Source organism: Ranitomeya imitator, chromosome 1 (assembly GCF_032444005.1).
Source record: "Ranitomeya imitator isolate aRanImi1 chromosome 1, aRanImi1.pri, whole genome shotgun sequence".
Taxonomy (NCBI): domain Eukaryota; kingdom Metazoa; phylum Chordata; class Amphibia; order Anura; family Dendrobatidae; genus Ranitomeya; species Ranitomeya imitator.
In genome coordinates, this window is record NC_091282.1 from 3,362,509 (window position 1) to 3,379,453 (window position 16,945).

General features: G+C 47.4%; 1 protein-coding gene across 3 annotated transcripts in view; it reads right to left on the bottom strand.

The window, feature by feature from the left end:
* NPR2 (natriuretic peptide receptor 2) overlaps positions 1–16,945 on the bottom strand; it is a 422,222-nt gene that overhangs the window by 200,645 nt on the left and 204,632 nt on the right. For 2 of the 3 annotated variants that reach the window (XM_069745468.1, XM_069745463.1), the window contains exons 6-8: positions 5,461–5,593; positions 5,299–5,383; positions 4,994–5,114 (exon numbers count right to left, since the gene is read on the bottom strand). The exons of the other annotated variant lie outside the window; for it this stretch is intronic. In XM_069745468.1, the coding sequence (XP_069601569.1) occupies positions 4,994–5,114; positions 5,299–5,383; positions 5,461–5,593 (339 nt within the window). The remainder of the gene's footprint in view (positions 1–4,993; positions 5,115–5,298; positions 5,384–5,460; positions 5,594–16,945) is intronic. 3 annotated transcript variants of the gene reach the window in all.

Genomic DNA, 16,945 nt, shown 5'->3' on the forward strand with positions numbered 1-16,945 from the left:
ATATACTACGTGGCTGTGCTATATACTACGTGGCTGTGTTATTTGCTACGTGGCTGTGTTATATACTACATTGCTGTGCTATATACTACGTGGCTGTGTTATATATTAAGTGGCTGTACTATATCCTGCGCCTGAACCCCCGACATCCAGCGCCCCCAACCCCCGACATCCAGAGCCTCCAACATCCAGCGCCCCAACCCCGACATCCTGCAACCAATCAGTGACAGACGAAGTCCAGCCGCGAATTAACGTGGGATTTGAACCACGCTTCGCTGATTGGACGCGCCCGGCCGGCCGTGACCAATCAGCGACAGGCGCAGTCCGGCCGCGAATTGGCACGGGATTTGAACCACGCTTTTGATCGGCCAGCCGGGCGCGACCAGTGATATTGGCGCGGAATTTAACCCCCACTCACAGCGCGACGTACATACATACATACATATTCTAGAATACCCGATGCATTACAATCGGGCCACCATCTAGTTAGATATAAGCCAGGTCCGTTATCAAGCTTATATCAGGTCAGAACGGACGTGGGAAATCGGGGTTCGAGATAAAAGAGCAACCCAGAGTGAATTGATATTTTAATTGCCAAAGGGCGCACTAGATAATATACATATTGTAGTGCAGCGGGATTGGTGCAGTGTGACAGACAGGCAGTGACCCAGGAAAGTTCAATACAAAGTCTCTTTTAATGGTCATCGTACTCACAAACAGAAAACAAAATAGTATCCTCCGGATCGCAGCTGGGAAAACGAGACAGTCCGTAACCGAGAGCAGTTGTCGTGGGTGACTGTGCCACTGTGTACGCTGAGGGGTGCCAGGCTTTTTGGCTACGTTTGGCTCAGTGTTGCTTCACACAGGATGAGCTCTGCAGAGCCTCCTGCTCTGCACATGTGTAAACCAAAACTGATACACCCAACCCTCTGCTGAGGGGTTTTTACAAAGAACCTGTGGCTGTAGGCCACATGTAAGACCCAGTCAGGTGGAAGCGGACCGCATCACTACCATCCTGTAGTCTGCTTCAAAAATAAAAGCCCATGGGTGGTTTTCCTAAATGGCCTTGGACAAATACTGTACCTTGCCCAAGACCAACACTTACTTTTATTTTGCATTGCAATTACAGCTATGCTTTTCAATGCAATGCCCTCCCGCGACCTTAATATGCTTCTGTGCACATCCTGAGGGACACATAGCGACCCTCGCATATAACACCGGTCACTGCCTCACAATATATACAGAGTAATATACAGATATTACAGCCAGAAGGACAGATAAAGGGAGGGTACAGGTTTGGGATAGCAGTTAGTTGTATGTTTCACGTTACCGTTTCTTATAACTTGTGGATGGAGGGAAGCTCTCGTAAACACAGGCACTTTTTCTTAGTTTCTGGTCCGTCTCCACACGTGACGTGACGCGGCTTCCATGGCAGAACAACAACAAAGGCTAAAAGTGTGCAGCTAGCTTTTAACTCCTAGCTCTCCACCTCCCATATTTGCCACTGCCCCTCTGGGTTGGACTGAAACCTCCTCCCTTTACCTCCTAGCTGAAAAAATTCCCAATATCTAGGATGGGTCATAACTTCCTAGTGAGAGGTCCAAATGGGACGACTGACGTCTCAATGGGTTTATTGGGGCTGGACCGATAAGGAAAGTCCAAACTTGGGTTGGCTAAGTGTTTCTGGAGAGCCAGTCTTGATAGCGCGATATATGGGACAACTAGAGAAAGATGAGACACGCGTACGTACGAAGGGCTTCCAGGGTTCTGGTGGTATATTCAACTTAACCCTGATATTAACGATACTCTCATAATTCATCACTAGGTGTCGGGGCCCAACTGTCTACGCTTTCATGGTGCTCTCATAATTCATCACTAGGTGTCGAGGCCCAAGTGTCTACGCTTTCATGGTACTCTCATAATTCATCACTAGGTGTGGGGGCCCAAGTGTCTACGCTTTCATGGTACTCTCATAATTCATCACTAGGTGTCGGGGCCCAAGTGTCTACGCTTTCATGGTGCTCTCATAATTCATCACTAGGTGTCGGGGCCCAAGTGTCTACGCTTTCATGGTACTCTCATAATTCATCACTAGGTGTCGGGGCCCAAGTGTCTACACTTTCATGGTACTCTCATAATTCATCACTAGGTGTCGGGGCCCAAGCGTCAACACTTTCATGGTACTTTCATAATTCATCACTAGGTGTCGGGGCCCAAGCGTCAACACTTTCATGGTACTCTCATAACTCATCACTAGGTGTGGAGGCCCAAGTGTCTACGCTTTCCCTTGATAGCTGACTGCGACATGGGGCAGTAGTCAGTGTGTGAGTTAATTCGAGGGAAAGGCGAGTCATGGCAGAATGTCGTGCCGCTAATGATCAGTGTATGGGGCAGCAATACGTCAGGTATTAATGTTTGCGAAAATATTTAAGTGTGAGATAAATACTGAGACATGAGGGAGAAATTCAGGAGACCAAATGGTGCGACCACTGAATGTGACAGCTCCGGGAATCACAGATATACGGTAAATACTAACAATACAGCAAACGACAGCACAACTGAAAATCACACAGAAACAGACACACACTAAGCTTAGCCCGGCTGACCACGAGGAGAAGAGGCCAGAACGGCCTCCTACAGGAAGGGCCCAGCACCAAAGATACTGCAGAGGGTGCCGTCACCCGGTGTAAGACGTGCAACAACAAATATTCAACTAACAGCCCACCAAACACCGGCACAATATACAGAAACCTGCAATAACCTAGGGTGAAGGAGATGTGGGGGAAGAGGGTCTGCAGGTCCCACATGTATCGCCACACATGGCTTCTTCATGGGAACAATCATAGTCTCGTTTTCTATCACATCACAATGACTGAGAAGTAGACCACCTGTATAACTGAGGCAGGCTCTGGTGTGGAGGCTGGAGGTCAGCATGAGAAGTAGATGACTTGTATGACAGAGGCAGGCTCTGGTGTGGAGGCCGAAGGTCAGCATGAGAAGTAGATGACTTGTATGACAGAGGCAGGCTCTGGTGTGGAGGCCGAAGGTCAGCATGAGAAGTAGATCACCTGTATAACTGAGGCAGGCTTTGGTGTGGAGGCTGGAGGTCAGCATGAGAAGTAGATCACCTGTATGACAGAGGCAGGCTCTGGTGTGGAGGCTGCAGGTCAGCATGAGAAGTAGATCACCTGTATGACAGAGGCAGGCTCTGGTGTGGAGGCTGGAGGTCAGCATGAGAAGCAGATCACCAGTATGATGGAGGCAGGCTCTGGTGTGGAGGCTGGAGGCCAGCATGAGAAGTAGATCACCTGTATAACAGAGGCAGACTCTGGTGTGGAGGCTGGAGGCCAGCATGAGAAGTAGATCACCTGTATGACAGAGGCAGGCTCTGGTGGAGAGGCCGGAGGTCAGCATGAGAAGCAGATCACCTGTATGACAGAGGCAGGCTCTGGTGTGGAGGCCGGAGGCCAGCATGAGAAGTAGATCACCTGTATGACAGAGGCAGGCTCTGGTGTTGAGGCTGGAGGTCAGCATGAGAAGTAGATCACCTGTATGATGGAGGCAGGCTCTGGTGTGGAGGCGGAAGGTCAGCATGAGAAGCAGATCACCAGTATGACGGAGGCAGACTCTGGTGTGGAGGCTGGAGGTCAGCATGAGAAGCAGATGACTTGTATGACAGAAGCAGGCTCTGGTGTGGAGGCCGAAGGTCAGCATGAGAAGTAGATCACCTGTATGATGGAGGCAGACTCTGGTGTGGAGGCTGGAGGCCAGCATGAGAAGTAGATCACCTGTATGATGGAGGCAGGCTCTGGTGTGGAGGCCGAAGGTCAGCATGAGAAGCAGATGACTTGTATGATGGAGGCAGGCTCTGGTGTGGAGGCCGAAGGTCAGCATGAGAAGCAGAAGACTTGTATGATGGAGGCAGGCTCTGGTGTGGAGGCCGAAGGTCAGCATGAGAAGCAGATGACTTGTATGATGGAGGCAGGCTCTGGTGTGGAGGCCGAAGGTCAGCATGAGAAGCAGATCACCTGTATGACAGAGGCAGGCTCTGGTGTGGAGGCTGGAGGTCAGCATGAGAAGTAGATGACTTGTATGATGGAGGCAGGCTCTGGTGTGGAGGCTGGAGGCCAGCATGACCTGAAGTCAGTCTGAGAAGTAAATCAGCCTACACACCAGAGTCTGCATCTGTCATACTGGTGACCTGCTTTTCATGCTGGCCAACAGCCTCCATACCACCGTAAGAGGCTTATAACAGGTGTATACGAGAAATTGTTTTCTACTGCATAGAACCTTACAGGCACCAATGTGCATGGTGACTGTATTGCTATAACATGTGGATGACAATGTATTAAATATAAAGAAAGGATATGATCAGTGCATAGGACATAGGTTACGGTAATTTACTTCTCATGCTTGTCTCCACATCAGAGTCTGCCTTCTTCATACAGGTGATGTGCTTTTCAGAAATGTAAGACATGGGAACGAGGTGATTTACGAGGTGATCTACCATTACCATTGTACCCTGAAGAAGCCATATGTGTCGATACATGTGTGGACCTACAGACCCTCTTCCCTCGCATCTCCTTCATCCTAGGTTGTTGCAGGTTTCTGCATATTATGTCGGCGCTTTGTGCGCTACTAGGTGAATATTTGCTGTTGAACGTCTTACACCGGGTGACTGCACCCTCTGCGGTATGTTTGACACTGGGCATGGACCCTCCTGTAGGAAGCTCTCCTGGCCTATTCTCTCCCGGTGGGCGAGCCGAGCTTCTCTCAGGGTCTTTTCCCACTGGTTGTTACTTGCTTTTGTACTTGAGCCCTGATCTCACTGTGCGAGCTCCGCGGTTATTATTCCCACAGGTTCATATCTATATTTGGTCTTTGGGACTTGGGGTAATACCTGATCTATAATTTGGGAGTATTTGAGTTTGGGGGGTAATTAAGATGTAAGGTGATACTTGGGGTGCAGGCTAATATTGGCGGGGCAGTAACTCACTAATGACAGGGTCAGGCGGCTCCCGGCACATTTGTGGTATTTCTCAGAGTTCCCAAACTGCAGTTCTTCCCAGCGAATCCTCCACAACATTGAGGCCAATTCCTTCTCCAACATCAGCTTCCTGCGGACAAACAAACAGACAGGCGCCATCCAGTGGGGTACCACCCACCAAGCCAGAACTGCTCCTGCCACGTATTTGACCCTCCCACTCAGATATATGGCTGTGCCCACCAGTGACACAGTGCTATGGCCTCACCGTGGTGGGTGAGGATAGACGAGGCACCAACCTCACAAGGAGGACTCACCTCATAATTAGGATGCTCGCCATTCCGAACATCAGCAGTGTTAGTCCGGCCCCAAGAGCCACCATGGCAAATGTGGAGAGAGGAGCTGAGGAGGAGAGAACAGTGAGGAGAGCGGATGTGGCCTCTAATGCTATGAACAGATGGTGGATGAGGGTCACTTACTTTTTACACATGATGGATCATCGGTATCAAACACACAGGGAGGACTATCCGAGGGGGGCGAGCCCTTGAGCCACAGAATTGTGGTGCCTGTCCAGTTAATTTGTTTTGTAATCCCGTCATAATGCCCAACAACCTACAGGAAAGAAGAAAGTTAGAAAAACATCAGACCCCTGACCACTCAGACAAAAGTATCAAATGTAAGGGAGAGTATCAGCACCTATCGAGCATTCGACACGAAGATGGATACAGCTTTACATGCGAGAATAATCGAGGTTGTCCCCCTGACCACTCTGACATCCAGGGACAAAAGTATAAACTATAAGGGTGAGTATCGGCACCTATAGAGCATTCGACATGAAGATGGATATAGCTTTACATGCGAGAATAATCGAGAGCGGACCCCTGACCACTCTGATATCCTGGGATAAAAGTATAAACTGTAAGTGTGAGAACCAGCACCTATCAAGCATTCGACACAAAGATGGATACAGCTTTACATGCGAGAATAATCGAGAGTGGACCCCTGACCACTCTGACATCCAGGGACAAAAGTATAAACTATAAGGGTGAGTATCAGCACCTATAGAGCATTTGACATGAAGATGGATACAGCTTTACATGCGAGAATAATCGAGAACGGACCCCTGACCACTCTGATATCCTGGGACAAAAGTATAAAATGTAAGGGTGAGTATCAGCACCTATAGAGCATTCGACATGAAGATGGATATAGCTTTACATGCGAGAATAATGGAGAGTGGACCCCTGACCACTCTGACATCCAGGGACAAAAGTATAAACTGTAAGGGTGAGTATCAGCACCTATAGAGCATTCGACATGAAGATGGATACAGCTTTACATGCGAGAATAATCGAGAGCGGACCCCTGACCACTCTGATATCCTGGGACAAAAGTATAAAATGTAAGGGTGAGTATCAGCACCTATCAAGCAAACGACACTACGATGAAAACAGCTTTACATGTGAGAATAATCGAGAGCGGACCCCTGACCACTCTGACATCCAGGGACAAAAGTATAAATGTAAGGGTGAGTACCAGAACCTATCAAGCATACGACACGAAGATGGACACAGCTTTACATGTGAGAATAATCGAGAGCGGACCACTGACCACTCTGACATCCAGGGACAAAAGTATAAACTGTAAGGGTGAGAACCAGAACCTATCAAGCATACGACACGAAGATGGATACAGCTTTACATGCGAGAATAATCGAAAGCGCACCCCTGACCACTCTGATATCCTGGGATAAAAGTATAAACTGTAAGGGTGAGAACCAGCACCTATCGAGCATTCGACACAAAGATGGATACAGCTTTACATGCGAGAATAATCGAGAGCGGACCCCTATCCACTCTGATATCCTGGGCTAAAAGCATAAACTGTAAGGGTGAGAACCAGCACCTATCAAGCATATGACACAACGATGGATACAGCTTTACATGCGAGAATAGTCGAGAGTGGACCCCTAACCACTCTGATAACCCAGAACATAAATATAAAATGTAAGGGTGAGTACCAGCACCTATTGAGGATACGACCTGAAGATGGATACAGCTTTACATGCGAGAATAATCGAGAGCGGACCCCTGACCACTCTGACATCCAGGGACAAAAGTATAAATGTAAGGGTGAGTACCAGAACCTATCAAGCATACGACACGAAGATGGACACAGCTTTACATGTGAGAATAATCGAGAGCGGACCACTGACCACTCTGACATCCAGGGACAAAAGTATAAACTGTAAGGGTGAGAACCAGAACCTATCAAGCATACGACACGAAGATGGATACAGCTTTACATGCGAGAATAATCGAAAGCGCACCCCTGACCACTCTGATATCCTGGGATAAAAGTATAAACTGTAAGGGTGAGAACCAGCACCTATCGAGCATTCGACACAAAGATGGATACAGCTTTACATACGAGAATAATCGAGAGCGGACCCCTATCCACTCTGATATCCTGGGCTAAAAGCATAAACTGTAAGGGTGAGAACCAGCACCTATCAAGCATATGACACAACGATGGATACAGCTTTACATGCGAGAATAGTCGAGAGTGGACCCCTAACCACTCTGATAACCCAGAACATAAATATGAAATGTAAGGGTGAGTACCAGCACCTATTGAGGATACGACCTGAAGATGGATACAGCTTTACATGCGAGAATAATCGAGAGCGGACCCCTGACCACTCTGATATCCCAGGATAAAAGTATAAAATGTAAGGGTGAGTACCAGCACCTTTAGAGCATTTGACACTGTCACGGATCCCACCATGCTGCCACCAATTTGTCACGTACCCGCTCTTAGCACGCGACTTGGGGTTGAGCCTGCAAGGGCTAATCTATCTCCCCTCTCTCTTTCCAGCATTCAACCTCTGTCCTATGCTGTAATGGGAGCATAAATCACACACCGACCCAGGCCACACACCCGCTCATACACGCTGCCACCACTCACCGAACACACGGGTGATGAGTCTCGGAAATATTACTACTACTGTCTGCCAATCATAAGGCTCACACAGTTTAAGGCTATGGATCTTTAGAACATACAAGGTTCAACTTGTTAGTTTTTTTCTTTAATACAAAAAATTTTGTGCTTACAATAAAGGAAAAAAAAATATGGTAATAAAAAGTCATAAATATACAAAACACTTATAAAAATAAACAGGAGAAAACTTAGAGAAATAGCTAACTTTGTAGTCTGCTTTCTGCTCCCTGAGGGGGGGATGAATATGGACTAGAACACATCAGCTCGGTGGCCCTCAATCTGTGAACCACTTTGTATGCGTACAAGCCTAATTTATAGAGTTAACTTGGAGGTCAGATTTCTAGAACAGCCTCTCAGGTTAATATTATAATTGCTTGTTTTTGATTGGACCACGGCCGCTCCCCCAATGAATATATTATTTTCCTCTGAACACTCTTTCTGTAAGTTTCTCACAGATAGATAGTGTCAGGCTGTAATTGACATCTCTCTTCAAAAGAGCTAGAAGGTGTGAAATGTTTCCCCTTCTTCCTGGTTCCCAGCAAGACCCCCTGGCAAGATTGGAGACAGTAGACTGCTTGCTCAGGGCAACATAAGCTGTGACCCCCCCTGTGAGACTTGCAGCCTCAGAACAGATTTTAAATTACTGCTGGTTACACATATAAACCTATACATATTTCACTACACACATATATACATATACCTATTTCACTACAGACACGAAGATGGATACAGCTTTACATGTGAGAATAATCAAGAGCAGACCCCTAACCACTCTGATAACCCAGGACAAAAATATAAAATGTAAGGGAGAGTGCCATTACCTATCGAGCATACGACCTGAAGATGGATACAGCTTTACATGCGAGAATAATCGAGAGCGGACCCCTAACCACTCTGCTATCCCAGGACAAAAATATAAAATGTAAGGGTCAGTACCATCACCTATCGAGCATACGACCTGAAGATGGATACAGCTTTACATGCGAGAATAATCGAGAGCGGACCCCTAACCACTCTGCTATCCCAGGACAAAATTATAAAATGTAAGGGTGAGTACCAGCACCTATCGGGGATACGACATGACGATAGATAGCTTTACATGTGAGAATGTCACGATACGTATTGGGACCCAACAGGGGGCGGTAAGCGGACAGCACAACAAACTCGCAACGGGATGGAAAAGGGGGAAGGAAGGCCCTTTCAATAGCGAAATGAAGGAATGGACACCTCCTGCTCAAATCTGAGCCTGTCCCTGCACTCCCCTAAAACCCTAAGTGGGTCCTTCCCACCACCACCATCAGGAACCTCATCCCTAGTTATCACTTCACATTGCCCTGTGCACTGGCCTGTAAGGAGAACTAGCCTCACCACTGCAGATGGTACCACACAGGTGATAGTGACAGCTTCCAGACTCAGCTGCCAAGCTCCACACCGCAGATGACACTGAAGCTGGACTCCAAACTCCACTCAACATAGGATACGACACCAGGACCTCAAACAGCTGATACACGCTGGAACCAGAAAGCTCCTCACAGATCGGCTGGTCTCCAGAGAAACTCTATCACCATCAGTCAGCTGATGCATCAGGTGACCATTTAAAGGATGGTGGAAGAGGTCACCACCCACATTAGCTGACCCAGCAGCACTGCAGTTACACCAGATTGCCAGCGGGGGGGGGGGGAAATTGACATTAGCCCCGATGGTCCTGAAAGGAAAAAAGCTACTTTTAAAACAGAGTGGAAACAGAGCTGCAACGAATCCAAAAATGGATCGTGACAGAGAATTATCGAGATCGGACCCCTAACCATTCTGATAACCTGGGACAAAAGTATAAAATGTAAGGGTTAGTACCAGCACCTACCGAGGATACGACCCGAAGAAGGATTTAAGCAAGAATAATTGAGAGCAGACCCCTGACAACTCTGATATCCCGGGCCAAAAGTATAAAATGTAAGGGTGAGTACCAGTACCTTCAAGGAGAAGACATGAAGATGGACACAGCTTAATATGCAAGAATAATGGATAAAGGATAAATACTGCACTCACTATAATTGACCCAATTATTGAAACTAATTGTAACGATGAACGTCCCTATGATGGTCACTGGTGGCTAGTAGGATCATTACTATCATCACTCTGCAATATGTAAGCAGGGATGTGCTGCCGACAATAATTCAATGTGCTGTCCAGCAAAGAAATGTGAGTGTAAAGCCACTACCAGATGAGTCGGCAGGGAGGAGGAGAGAGAGATAGGTGTCTATAGGGAGGAAGAGACTGGAGTCTGGTGGTAGGAGAAAAGAGAAATGAGAGAAAAGAGGAGAAACAGGAGTCTGGAGGGTGGTGGAGAGAGAGGAGTCTGTAAAAAGGAGCAGAGTGAGGAGTCTGTAGGAAGAAGCAGAGAGGCGTCTGGAGGAAGAAAGAGAGAGAAGTCTGGAACAGCCAAGATGGTGAGGAGTCTGGAAACAGGAGAAAAGGGGAATCTGGAGGGAGGAGAGGAGAGATATGAGAGGAAAGAGGAGAAACAGGAGTCTGGAGGGTGGTGGAGAGAGAGGAGTCTGTAAAAAGGAGCAGAGAGAGGAGTCTGTAGGAAGAAGCAGAGAGGCGTCTGGAGGAAGAAAGAGAGAGAAGTCTGGAACAGCCAAGATGGTGAGGAGTCTGGAAACAGGAGAAAAGGGGAATCTGGAGGGAGGAGAGGAGAGATATGAGAGGAAAGAGGAGAAACAGGAGTCTGGAGGGTGGTGGAGAGAGAGGAGTCTGTAAAAAGGAGCAGAGTGAGGAGTCTGTAGGAAGAAGCAGAGAGGCGTCTGGAGGAAGAAAGAGAGAGAAGTCTGGAACAGCCAAGATGGTGAGGAGTCTGGAAACAGGAGAAAAGGGGAATCTGGAGGGAGGAGAGGAGAGATATGAGAGGAAAGAGGAGAAACAGGAGTCTGGAGGGTGGTGGAGAGAGAGGAGTCTGTAAAAAGGAGCAGAGTGAGGAGTCTGTAGGAAGAAGCAGAGAGGCGTCTGGAGGAAGAAAGAGAGAGAAGTCTGGAACAGCCAAGATGGTGAGGAGTCTGGAAACAGGAGAAAAGGGGAATCTGGAGGGAGGAGAGGAGAGATATGAGAGGGAAGTGGTGTCTAGAGTGAGGAGGAGACAAAATAATCTGGAGGGAAAGTAAAAACAGGAGTCTGGAGAAAATAGCAGAGAGGAGTCTGGAGGAAGAACGATAGAGAGGAGCCTCGGAAAAGGAGGAGAGAGAGGAGTTTGGAGGAAGGAGGAATCTGGAGCAAGGAAGAGGGAGAGGAGACTGGAAGCAGAAAAAGAGAAGAGTCTGTAGAAAGGAGCAGATAGAGATGAGTCTGAAAGGAGGAGAGAGAGGAGTCTGGAGGAAGGAGGAGAGAGAGGAGTCTGGAGGAAGGAGGAGAGAGGAGTCTGGAGAACTGAAGAGGAAGAGGAGTGTGGAGGGAGAAGTAAAGCGAAATGAGAGAAAAGAGAGGAGAAAAAGGAATCTGGAGGGAGGAGAAAAAGAGGAGTCTGGAAAAAGGAGAAGAGAGAGGAGACTGTGCAAAGGAGGAGAGGAGTCTGTATAAAGGAGGAGAGCGAGCAGTCTGTATAAAGGAGCAGAGAGGAATCTGTAGGAAGGAGCAGAGAGGGGAATCTGTATAGAGGAGCAAAGAGGAATCTGTATAAAGGAGCAGAGAGAGGAGTCTGTATGAAGAAGGAGAGAGAGGAGTCTGTAGGAAGGAGCAGAGAACGGAGTCTGTATAAAATAGAGAGAAGAGTCTGTATAAAGGAGCAGAGAGAGGAGTCTATATAAAGGAGCAGAGAGAAGTTTGTACAAAGTAGCAGAGAGAGGAGTCTGTATAAAGGAGCAGAGAGAAGAGTCTGTATAAAGGAGCAGAGAGAGGAGTCTGTAGGAAGGAGCAGAGAGATGTTGCGAATTCTGTTATCGAACTCCCTCCTGTGGTCATGAATGGTACTTCGGCGAGTTCTGTCCATGGACTCCCTCTGGTGGCTGTGAGTGGAGCTGCTGGTTCTGAGGTTCCTTCCACAGGTGACCTAGTTTATTCTTAGGCTGACTGCTCTATTTATCTCCACTCTGATCGTTACTCCATGCCAGCTGTCAATGTTCCTGTACTGGTTCAGTTTGCTCTTGGATCTTTCTGGTGATCTGTCTACTCCAGCAGAAGCTAAGTCCCTGCTAGTTATTTTTCTGTTCATTGTTTTCTTGTCCAGCTTGCCATCGTGATTTTGCCTTGCTAGCTGGAAGCTCTGGGATGCAGAGTGGCACCTCCGCACCGTGAGTCGGTGCGGGGGTCTTTTTGCACACTCTGTGTGGTCTTTGGTAGTTTTTTGTGCTGACTGCAAAGTTACCTTTCCTATCCTCTGTCTGTTTAGTAAGTTTGGCCTCCTTTGCTGAAACCTGTTTTCATTTCTGTGTTTGTGACTTTCATCTTAACTCACAGTCAATATTTGTGGGGGGCTGCCTTTTCCTTTGGGGAATTTCTCTGAGGCAAGGTAGGCTTTATTTTCTATCTCTAGGGCTAGTTAGCTCTTAGGCTGTGAAGAGGCGTCTAGGCAGAGTTAGGTACGCTCCACGGCTATTTCTAGTGTGTGTGATAGGATTAGGGATTGCGGTCAGCAGAGCTCCCACTTCCCAGAGCTTGTCCTGTGTTAGTTTAACCATCAGGTCTTTTCGGGTGCTCCTAACCACCAGGTCCATAACAGTACAGCTGGCCAAAAGTGTTAATGCATCTCAATAGAGGGATAAGAGAAGTTCTGAGACCATTTTTTTTTCTCTGCAGTGTGTTTTGTCTTTCTTTTCCCCTTAACCTCTGGGTGGTTCAGGACACAGGTGTAGATATGGACATTCAGGGTCTGTCCTCTTGTGTGGATAATCTCACTGCAAGGGTACAAAGCATTCAAGATTTTGTAGTTCAGAATCCGACGTTAGAGCCTAGAATTCCAATTCCTGATTTATTTTCTGGGGATAGATCTAAGTTCCTGAATTTAAAAAATAATTGTAAACTGTTTCTAGCTTTGAAACCTCGCTCCTCTGGTGACCCCGTTCAACAAGTAAAAATCATTATTTCTTTGTTACGTGGTGACCCTCAAGACTGAGCATTTTCCCTTGCGCCAGGAGATACTGCATTGCGTGATGTTGATGCGTTTTTTCTGGCGCTTGGATTGCTTTATGATGAACCTAATTCAGTGGATCAGGCAGAGAAAATCTTGCTGGCTTTGTGTCAGGGTCAGGATGAAGCGGAGATATATTGTCAGAAGTTTAGAAAGTGGTCTGTGCTTACTCAGTGGAATGAGTGTGCCCTGGCGGCAATTTTTAGAAAGGGTCTTTCTGAAGCCCTTAAGGATGCTATGGTGGGATTTCCCACGCCTGCTGGTCTGAATGAGTCTATGTCCTTGGCCATTCAGATCGATCGGCGCTTGCGTGAGCGCAAAGCTGTGCACCATTTGAGCATAGCCCTGAGCCTATGCAATGTGATAGGACTTTGACCAGAGCTGAACGGCAAGAACACAGACGTCAGAATGGGCTGTGTTTTTACTGTGGTGATTCCACTCATGCTATCTCCAATTGTCCTAAGCGCTCTAAGCGGTTCGCTAGGTCTGCCACCATTGGTACGGTACAGTCTAAAATTCTTTTCTCCGTTACTCTGATTTGCTCTTTGTCGTCCTATTCTGTTATGGCATTTGTGGATTCAGGCGCTGCCCTGAATTTGATGGACTTGGAGTTTGCCAGGCGCTGTGGTTTTTTCTTGGAGCCCTTGCAGTATCCTATTCCATTGAGAGGAATTGATGCTACGCCTTTGGCCAAGAATAAGCCTCAGTACTGGACTCAAATGACCATGTGCATGGCTCCTGCACATCAAGAGGATATTCGCTTTTTGGTGTTGCATAATCTGCATGATGTGGTCGTTTTGGGGTTGCCATGGCTACAGGTCCATAATCTAGTATTGGATTGGAAATCAATGTCTGTGTCCAGCTGGAGTTGTCAAGGGGTACATGGTGATTTTCCATTTTTGTCTATTTCGTCTTCCACTCCTTCTGAAGTCCCTGAGTTTTTGTCAGATTACCGGGATGTATTTGATGAGCCCAAATCCAGTGCCCTACCTCCTCATAGGGATTGTGATTGTGCTATTAATTTGATTCCTGGTAGTAAGTTTCCTAAGGGTCGACTGTTCAATTTATCTGTGCCAGAACACGCCGCTATGCGGAGTTATATAAAGGAGTCCCTGGAGAAGGGGCATATTCGCCCGTCGTCATCACCGTTGGGAGCAGGGTTCTTTTTTGTGGCCAAGAAGGATGGTTCTTTGAGACCTTGTATTGATTACCGCCTTCTTAATAAGATCACGGTCAAATTTCAGTACCCTTTGCCGCTACTGTCTGATTTGTTTGCTCGGATTAAGGGGGCGAGTTGGTTCACCAAGATAGATCTTCGAGGGGCGTATAATATTGTGCGTATTAAACAGGGCGATGAATGGAAAACAGCATTTAATACGCCCGAGGGCCATTTTGAGTACCTGGTGATGCCATTCGGGCTTTCTAATGCTCCATCTGTGTTTCAGTCCTTTATGCATGACATCTTTCGAAAGTACCTGGATAGATTCATGATTGTATATTTGGATGATATTTTGGTCTTTTCGGATGATTGGGAGTCTCATGTGAAGCAGGTCAGAATGGTGTTCCAGGTCCTTTGTGCGAATTCCTTGTTTGTGAAGGGGTCTAAATGTCGCTTTGGAGTTCAGAAGGTTTCATTTTTGGGTTTCATTTTTTCCCCTTCTACTATTGAGATGGACCCTGTTAAAGTTCAGGCCATTTATGATTGGACTCAGCCTACATATGTGAAGAGCCTGCAGAAGTTCCTGGGCTTTGCTAATTTTTACCGTCGCTTCATCGCTAATTTTTCTAGTGTTGTTAAACCATTGACTGATTTGACCAAGAAAGGTGCTGATGTGGTCAATTGGTCCTCTGCGGCCGTTGAGGCTTTTCAGGAGTTGAAGCGTCGTTTTTCTACTGCCCCTGTGTTGTGTCAGCCAGATGTTTCGCTCCCGTTTCAGGTCGAGGTTGATGCTTCTGAGATTGGAGCAGGGGCTGTTTTGTCTCAAAGAAGTTCTGATGGCTCGGTGATGAAACCATGTGCTTTCTTTTCTAGAAAGTTCTCGCCTGCTGAGCGCAATTATGATGTTGGCAATCGAGAGTTGTTGGCTATGAAGTGGGCATTCGAGGAGTGGCGACATTGGCTGGAAGGAGCCAAGCATCGCGTGGTGGTCTTGACGGATCACAAGAATTTAACTTATCTCGAGTCTGCCAAACGGTTGAATCCTAGACAGGCTCGATGGTCGCTGTTTTTCTCCCGTTTCGATTTTGTGGTTTCATACCTTCCGGGCTCTAAGAACGTGAAGGCTGATGCCCTTTCAAGGAGTTTTGTGCCTGACTCTCCGGGTGTTCCTGAGCCGGCTGGTATTCTCAAAGAGGGGGTAATTTTGTCTGCCATCTTCCCTGATTTGCGGCGGGTGCTGCAGAAGTTTCAGGCTGATAGACCTGACCGTTGTCCAGCGGAGAAACTGTTTGTCCCTGATAGATGGACTAATAGAGTTATCTCTGAGGTTCATTGTACGGTGTTAGCTGGTCATCCTGGAATCTTGGTGGCTAGGTCCTTTTGGTGGCCTTCCTTGTCACGGGATGTGCGTTCTTTTGTGCAGTCCTGTGGGAATTGTGCTCGGGCTAAGCCCTGCTGTTCTCGTGCCAGTGGGTTGCTTTTGCCCTTGCCGGTCCCGAAGAGGCCCTGGATGCATATTTTCATGGATTTTATTTCAGATCTCCCTGTCTCTCAAAGGATGTCGGTCATCTGGGTAGTTTGTGAACGCTTCTCTAAGATGGTCCATTTGGTACCTTTGTCTAAATTGCCTTCCTCTTCTGATTTGGTGCCATTATTTTTCCAGCATGTGGTTCGTTTGCATGGCATTCCGGAGAATATCGTCTCGGACAGAGGTTCCCAGTTTGTTTCGAGGTTTTGGCGGTCCTTTTGTGCTAAGATGGGCATTGATTTGTCTTTTTCTTCGGCTTTCCATCCTCAGACAAATGGCCAAACCGAACGAACCAATCAGACTTTGGAAACATATCTGAGATGCTTTGTTTCTGCTGATCAGGATGATTGGGTGTCCTTCTTGCCTTTGGCTGAGTTCGCCCTTAATAATCGGGCCAGCTCGGCTACTTTGGTTTCGCCTTTTTTCTGTAATTCTGGTTTCCATCCTCGTTTTTCTTCAGGGCAGGTTGAGCCTTCGGACTGTCCTGGTGTAGATTCTGTGGTGGTCAGGTTGCAGCAAATTTGGATTCACGTAGTTGACAATTTGACATTGTCCCAGGAGAAGGCTCAACGTTTCGCTAACCGCCGTCGTTGTGTTGGTCCCCGACTTCGTGTTGGGGATTTGGTTTGGTTGTCGTCTCGTTATGTTCCTATGAAGGTTTCCTCTCCTAAGTTTAAGCCTCGTTTCATTGGTCCTTATAAGATTTCTGAAGTTCTCAATCCTGTGTCATTTCGTTTGGTCCTTCCAGCTTCTTTTGCCATCCATAATGTGTTCCATAGGTCGTTGTTGCGGAGATACGTGGCGCCTATGGTTCCTTCCGTTGACCCTCCTGCCCCGGTGTTGGTCGAAGGGGAGTTGGAGTATGTGGTGGAGAAGATTTTAGATTCTCGTATTTCGAGACGGAAACTCCAGTACTTGGTCAAGTGGAAGGGTTATGGTCAGGAAGATAATTCCTGGGTTGTTGCCTCTGATGTTCATGCTGCCGATCTGGTTCGTGCCTTTCATTTGGCTCGTCCTGATCGGCCTGGGGGTTCTGGTGAGGGTTCGGTGACCCCTCCTCAAGGGGGGGGGGGGGTACTGTTGTGAATTCTGTTATCGAACTCCCTCCTGCGGTCATGAATGGTACTTCGGCGAGTTCTGTCCATGGACTCCCTCTGGTGG